General features: G+C 38.0%; 1 protein-coding gene across 1 annotated transcript; it reads right to left on the minus strand.

Annotated features, from left to right (window-relative positions):
• On the minus strand, positions 1-6,921 carry LOC123439644 (protein phosphatase 2C 56-like). Its single transcript, XM_045116332.1, has 3 exons — positions 6,293-6,921; positions 848-920; positions 1-603 (listed from the first exon to the last, which is right to left on the minus strand). Exons 1-3 carry the CDS (start codon positions 6,851-6,853, stop codon positions 254-256), a joined length of 984 nt encoding a protein of 327 aa, XP_044972267.1. The 5' UTR covers positions 6,854-6,921; the 3' UTR covers positions 1-253.
• Positions 6,922-8,016: the final 1,095 nt, after the last annotated feature.

An 8,016-nucleotide genomic window follows, 5' to 3' on the forward strand; every position in this document is an offset into this window, starting at 1 on the left:
TCAATGCTATATATCAGTCCAAAACCACAAGAAGTTAAAAACAAAATACTTCAATTCTCGGATAGAAAATTATGCCTTAAATAAGCAAGACATGTATAGTCTAACGATGGATGATCCATCTTGAAATAGCTACAAGAAAAATCTCAATAAACACGTTCCAAAGTCCCCTTAGCAATCATTAAGACAGCAAGAAAGTTTGCATACCACAGTGGACAGATGATAAGACCGACTACGAGCATATGAAAAACCAAAATCACTCCTCAGAAGTTGAGGGAATACTCTGGTCCCAGAAATTCTTGAGCAGTATGACGACGATGTTCACGTTGTGCTTGGTGCCCTTGCTGATCGCGTGTTCAGCCAACTCATTGGCGAGTATCTTGGCACAGGGCGGGCCGCTGCTGTTCGTTGGCTTCTTCTCCCACGGCATGATGATTCGCGGCACGTACACGCTCAATCTTCTCTCGATGAAGGCACACGCGTCGCCTGGAGTGACGAAGTCCCAGAGCCCCCGGGTGGCCAGGATTAGGAACTTGTCCCCTGGCTTCCGCTTCACCGCGATGACCTCAGGTTCTGGGACAGCAGCCCTAAACTTTGAACTCCCAGCTGCATAGTATAGGTGTGCCTTTTTAGCATGTATGGTAGAAATAAAACACATGAGGTATGGGTGTGTGAGGGTGTGATGTAGCTTGAGTTCATGTGGGGACTAAGACACACATATATATGTGAGACGCACCTTTCAACGTCACAGATGAAAGACAACTATGCAAATTGCAGGTAAAAATAAAGAAAAGATGAGAGTAATTAAGACTCATGTTCAACTATTTTTTCCAGAAAAATATGGACTTACAAAAAGCGCGAGGAGGCATAACGTCTTGAACTCTGCAGGTAGATCCAACCACATCACCTCCTGCATTTCGTGGCTGCGCATAAATACATTACGAACCGTGTAAGTTTTTCTTCTTCTCGAGATAAGCTCAAGTAAGTACATAACTAGCAAATTAAACATTGATCATGTGCAATTTTCTACACATTATAAACTACCACAATTTGGGGTTGACTGACTTTACAACACACACTTAAAAATAAGTTAAACAGCTTAAACCGTATAAATATGAAAAACCGATCCTAATACAAGCAGCTGGAAGTAATTGGAGTAAGACCAACACCTATCATTTGCATAATGAACACAGAACAACAATATATATATGGGGTGAGAATAGGAGATTAATAGCTGGGAGCAAAGATAAGCGCGCACTTAGGTGCTTTAAACTAATTTTTAGCTCGTGTTGGAGGGCCCAATTGCATCTTTCATACCTAGCACAGTACTGAAATACATATTACATAGTTAACCACATCTTTGTCTCAAATGCCTAATATACCATATTATATATATAATAAAAATGATGTGACATACTGTAAGTATATATCATATGATAAAATGATTATAATGGAGGATGGCGAAGAAGCAATGCTACTTATGGGCAGCAGCCAACGCCATGCATGGATACACATTCATTTCTTCCAAAAATGAGGATATATCCATGGCCTCTGCATCACATATGCGCACAACCATATTATTAACAACATGCACACTGTCATCTGAAGACACTGCATCCATAATGTCTGCCGCCATAATCATCATCTACCACACTGCGGCCCTACTCACGTAGAACTAACCGGTCAAAGGAGAAGACGTCGAAAACATTGAAGTCATTTCATCGATCGCTTTCTAATAGCATGCATTCCTGTTATACTGTATGTGTTCCTAAAGTCATATACATGTCTATGTATGAGCGTCAACGCTTACTATGTTAAAGAAAGTAAACAAAGACATATACTCCCTCTGTAAAGGAATATAAAAACGTTGAGATCACCAAGTGATCTAAACGTTTTTATAAAAACATTGAGATCACCAAGTGATCTAAACGTTTTATATTTCTTTACAGAGAGAGTATTAAAAAATCATATACAAAAAACAAAATCAAAAACAAAAACTTATTTTAAAATGAAATGAATTAAGGGCACTGGTACTATCTTCTAAGAAAAAAGAGCCTAGAATCATACGCTAAGAAATATTTGCACACACATAAGATATAACTTGCATGTAGTGTTCCATAATACGCAAGCACAAACATATAATTGTATAATATGCAACCACAAGCACATAACAGTATAACATCCAAACAATAAAGAAGTTGAAATAAACTTAAAACAAATGATTAAAAAACGTGCACATAATTTGCACTTTTTTATAATATGCGGTAATAAATGTTAAGAATAGTGCAATTTTCTCACTCTGGTGTAATTTACACATGTACTGTATAGTATTTACATGTATACTCACAAAACACACATCATCAGATATACACATAAAAGAAAAAAAAATAACTCATAAAAGGGTAAACACATAAGCAAACACACATGAAAATGAAAAGGAAGGATTGAACATTCGGAGGCCTGTCCAATGGCAAAATCTAATAACATATATACAAACAAAATAAAAATAAATGTTACTCTATGATAGAATGAATTAAGTGCATTGGTATTACTCTAAAGAAGAAAGAAAATGAAGAAAGAAAAAATAAAGGAAATGATGATAAAAACGTAGACACATATTACACAGGACTTGTATTGTTCTACAATGTACAAGAACAAACATATAATATCAATAATTTCAGATAATGGTATAATCTATATTCAACTAACAAAGCACCAATGTTGGTGATTAATCATCTCTCAAACTGTAGAAGATGAATTGCATATCATGTGGAGTCGTACTAGTAGAAAATAGGGCTTTCGTCCGGAGCATTAGTCCCGTCTGGTTTCTACTAGTCACTCTCCAATGGGAACTACAAACCTGTTTTCTACTAGTCCCTTCCCAACGGGGACTACATATGTTTTTACTAGTGTCGGTCTCACATCTCTCAAATGCATGCACGCTTGCGTGTATATATATGCACACACATGAACACACTCGCACACACAATGGAAAGAGCAACAATCTACACACTGACACAAATTAATAAATAAATAATCAATTAAATATAAAGGGAAATGAAAAAACGAGCTGAGATAAAAGTAATCATACATGCTTTTTTAGGGGAAAGTAATCATACATGTAGAGTCATACACACCCGGGCAACCTCCTACAAGCCCACAAATGAAAACTCTTGCCCACATAGAGAAAACAATGAAAAATACTTGGGCCATAGAATCCATCGATTGATGGATTGGAAAAGAAGGAAAATATAAGTAATTAACATACGGCTACAAAAATTGACCGATGGAGAAAAATTTTAGGTGCCTGACTAACAACAAAACCGTTGCACTTTACTTTCTGAAATGAAATCACAGCTAGAACAAGTACATATACAGTTCTTCAAGGTGAAAAGTAGGAGAAATTTCTGGAAGTAAACCCTATAAATATGAAAAACCGATTCTAATACAAGCAGCTGGAAGTAATTGGAGTAAGGCCAATACCTATCATTTGCATAATGAACACAGAACAACAATATATATATGGGATGAGAATATGAGATTAATGGCTGGGAGCAAAGATAAGCGCGCACTTAGGTGCTTTAAACTATTTTTTAGCTCGCGTTGGATGCCCAATTGCATGTTTCATACCTAGCACTGTACTGAAGTACAGATTACATAGTTAACCATATCTTTGTGTGAAATGCCTAATATACCATATTATATATATATATATATATATATATATATATATATATATATATATATATATATATAATAAGTATGGTGTGGCATACTGTAAGTATATATCATATGATAAAATGATTATAATGGAGGATGGTGAAGAAGCAATGCTACTTATGGGCAGGAGCCAACGCCATGCATGGATACACATTCTTTTTCTTCCAAAAATGAGGATATACCCATGGCATCTGCATCACATATATATGCACACAATCATATTATTAACAACATGCACACTGTCATTTGAAGACAGTGCATCCATAATGTCTGGCGCCATAATCATCATCTACCACTCTACCGACCTACTCACGTAGAACTAGCTAGTGAAAGGAGAAGACGTCGAAAACATTGAAGTCATTTCATCGATCGCTTTCTATTAGCATGCATTCTTGTTTATACTGTAGGTGTTCCTAAAGTCATAATGTATGTGTCTATGTATGAGGGTCAGCGCTTACTATGTTAAAGAAAGTAAAGAAAGACATATACTCCCTCTGTAAAGAAATATAAAAGCGTTGAGATCACAAAAGTAGTGATTTAAACGTTCTTATATATATTTATTTACAGAGAGAGTACTAAAAAAATTATATACAAAAAACAAAAACAAAAACAAAAACTTAATTTAAAATGAAATGAATTAAGAGCATTGGTACTACCTTAAAAGAAAAAAAAAACTAAAATCATACGCAAAGAAATATTTGCACACACATTAGATATAAATTGCATTATTCCATAATATGCAAGCACAAACATATAATTGTATAATATGCAAGCACAAGCACATAATAGTATAACATCCAGACAATAAAGAAGTTGAAATAAACTTAAAACAAATGATGAAAAAACATGCACATAGTTTTCCTTTTTTTATAGTATGCGGTAATGAGTGTTAAGAATAGTGCAATTTTTTTCACTCTGGTGTAATTTACACACGTACTGTATAGTATTTACATGTATACTCACAAAACACACATCATCAGATATACACATAAAAGATAAAAATAACTCATCAAAGGGTAAACACATAAGCAAACACACATGAAATGAAAAAGAAGGATTGAACACTCGAAGGCCTGTCCAATGGCAAAATCTAATAACATATATAAAAACAAAAACAAAATAAATGTTATTCTACGATAGAATGAATTAAGTGCATTGGTATTACTCTAAAGAAGAAAGAAAATGAAGAAAGAAAAAATAAAGGAAATGATGATAAAAACGTAGACACATATTACACAGGACTTGTATTGTTCTACAATGTACAAGAACAAACATATAATACGAATAATTTTAGATAATATATAATCTATATTCAACTAACAAATCACCAATGTTGGTGACTAATCATCTCTCAAACTGTAGAAGATGAATTGCATATCATGTGGAGTCGTATTAGTAGAAAATAGGGCTTTCGTCTGAAGCATTAGTCCCGGTCTGGTTTCTACTAGTCACTCTCCAATCGGAACTGCAACCCTGTTTTCTACTAGTCCCTTCCAACTAGGACTACATATGTTTTTACTAGTGTCGGACTCACATCTCTCAAATGCATGCACGCTTGTGTGTAACTGTGTATACATATATATATGCACACACATGAAGGCACTCGCACACACAATGGAAATAGAAACAATCTACACACTGACACAAATTAATAAATAAATAATCAACTAAATATAAAGGGAAATGAAAAAACAAGCTGAGATAAAAGTAATCATATACATGGTTTTTTAGGGAAAAGTAATCATACATGTAGAGTCATACACATCCGGGCAACCTCCTACAAACCCACAAATAAAAATTCTTGCCCACATAGCGAAAACAATGAAAAATACTTGGGCCATAGAATCCATAGATTGATGGACTGAAAAAGAAGGCAAATATAAGTAATTAACATACGACTACAAAAATTGACCGATGGACAAAAAATTTAGGTGCCTGACTAATAACAAAATCGTTACACTTTACTTTCTGAAATGAAATCACAACTAGAACAAGTACATATACAGTTCTTCAAGGTGAAAAGTAGGAGAAATTTCTTATATTTTTTTACTGTTAATTAGGAGAAGTGTGGGTCTAGCAGCTGCTAGTTCAAGTACAATCACATGTAAATAAATGCCTTTCCAAGCACACCTTCTCTCTCTCTCTTTATCTCAGGTGTCCTCACTCCTCACATAAAACAGAAGCTTGCATGACCTAATTCAATTCAAAAGGTGCACACAGAGCCAAACAATACCTACCGATATATTTTATGCTAGCACCAGGCATTCCGGTTGTACAAAATGAACATTTCGTAACTATACTAGCTAGCTGAACCCCTTCTTTTGTGCCTACAAGTTTCCGTGTTTCTCCGGTCCAAATTTTATGCTTAGGGGAAGAAATCTTGCAAACTTTTTGAACCATCTAATTAAATAAACAAGTGATCATATCATAACCTAAACACCCCATTTCATTCATAAGATCATATATGTAGCTTAAAACTTGAGAACTGAAACATAAACGGAACATAGATCTGAATATTCTGAATTTCTAAGATGGTGTTGGGTGAACAAAGATTAGAGTAGGGTGGAAGCATTACCATAGGCCTTTGCTCGGGGGTGAGCGGCACAGCCTCATAGCCGCGGTAGATCACGGCTCTAGAGACGCCTCGGTTGGCGAGGACGAAGTAGTCCTCGAGAACCAGCGCGACGAGAGCCCCGGAGCCGACGGGCGCAGGAGCATCGACGCCATTACCGCCGTCAGCGACCGCCTGGCTGCCCACCACGCGGAAAGCGTCCACGATGGTCGCCCTCCACCAGCTCTCGACGTCGTCGCGAGGCCGCGGAGACTCGGCGCGCAGGTCCCGCTCTATGTCGTTGGCGAGGGCGACGTGCAGCCGCTCTTCCATGTGCTCCGCGAACTTGGCGCCCAAGATCCCGTCGAAGACCCCGAAGAAATCAAGCCCCATCGGCGGGGACAGCACCGTGAACGACTTCACGGCGGCTATGGCGTCCTTGAGCATCGGGAGCCGGTCGTTGCGAGTGGCGACGCCGTACGAGAGGTACATCTGCGGGCATTCTCCCCACATCGGCACCGCCTCTTCCGGGACACCATCCGCGTTCCACGGCGCGTTGAGATCGATGTCGTCCATGGAGGCCATTGCTAGCTGCTCTCCTGCTTCCCAGTTCAAAAAATTCTACAGAGCCCCTCAAATTTCAACCTGGCGGAGGAACGCCCCGGCCCGGCCTTACCTTTGTACAGTAGATGGTTCGTATATCTGGGTCATTTCGCAGCTGGCGATTAATTACCTGCCAAATCGTATCGTCTTCATCTAGTTAAATTCTGCGCTGGCAGCAGGTTCACTGCGCTGGATCTGCTCAAGGAAAATATTCGGTAAATATTGTAAACATTAATCACAAGGAAACGCTTATCTATTTGTTGTTTCCAAATTTTCGTATTTCCTCGCTTCCCTTGTCGTTCAATATACCAAGCCCGTCAGCAGTGAGTCGTGCGGACTGGCGGCCCAGACAAGCCCAGCATTGGTGGATCGTTGTCTTACACGCTGTGCCGCCTAGGGTTCGTAGTTAAATCACTAATTGAGGATTATTTCTTTTCAAGATCACCCCTATCTTTTCAAATTGCGATAAGTGGTGCATTGTATGTGTGCCATTCGTGACAACATGAAAGTTTTTTTTTCTATAGATTTATATTTTAAAACATTTTATCTATTAAACAGTGCGTCTAAATCTTAACCATTTTCATCGTTGGATTCCTCATCGAGATCTTCAAAACTAGATGTCATGTTTATAGATTTTAACGAACTGCATTTTCCGCAAAAAAACCGGAAGAAAAGAACCGGACGAAAATATTTTTTCCGTTCCCAAGAGGCACGGTCTGCCTCTCGCAGTCGTGGAAGCAAAATCCTGCCTCTTGCAAAAGAAAAAAAAGAAAAAACATTTTATTTTCGTTTCTGAAAGACACGGCTGTGCCTCTCGCGAAGCAAATCTGTACCTCTCGCAGAAGTAAATCCGTGACTCTCACGAAAGACAAAAAACAAAAAATGCGTTTTTCGTTTTCTAGAGACACGATCGTCCCTCTTACAATGGCAAAATCGTGTCTCCTACAAAAGAAAAAAAACGATGTTTTTTCCCTTTCTGACAGGCACAACCGTACGTTTAGCGAAAGCAAATTTATATCTTTCACGGAAGCAAAACCGTGCCTCTTGAAAAAGAAAAAAAAACTTATTTCTTTATCATTTTCAAGAGGCACGGACATGCCTCTCATGGAAGCAAATTCGTGCCTCTCGTGCAAGAAATACCGTGC

The sequence above is a fragment of the Hordeum vulgare genome, chromosome 3H, assembly GCF_904849725.1.
Source record: "Hordeum vulgare subsp. vulgare chromosome 3H, MorexV3_pseudomolecules_assembly, whole genome shotgun sequence".
Classification (NCBI taxonomy): Eukaryota; Viridiplantae; Streptophyta; class Magnoliopsida; order Poales; family Poaceae; genus Hordeum; species Hordeum vulgare.

Bases quoted from the DNA above. Each gene is read 5' to 3' on its own strand.
- LOC123439644 (XM_045116332.1), bottom strand. From the start codon at position 6,853: ATGGCCTCCATGGACGACATCGATCTCAACGCGCCGTGGAACGCGGAT. The intron at 921-6,292 runs GTAATGCTTCCA...ATTTATGCGCAG, and splicing joins CCCCCGAGCAAAGGCCTATG to CCACGAAATGCAGGAGGTGA. The intron at 604-847 runs GTAAGTCCATAT...TATACTATGCAG, and splicing joins TATGCCTCCTCGCGCTTTTT to CTGGGAGTTCAAAGTTTAGG.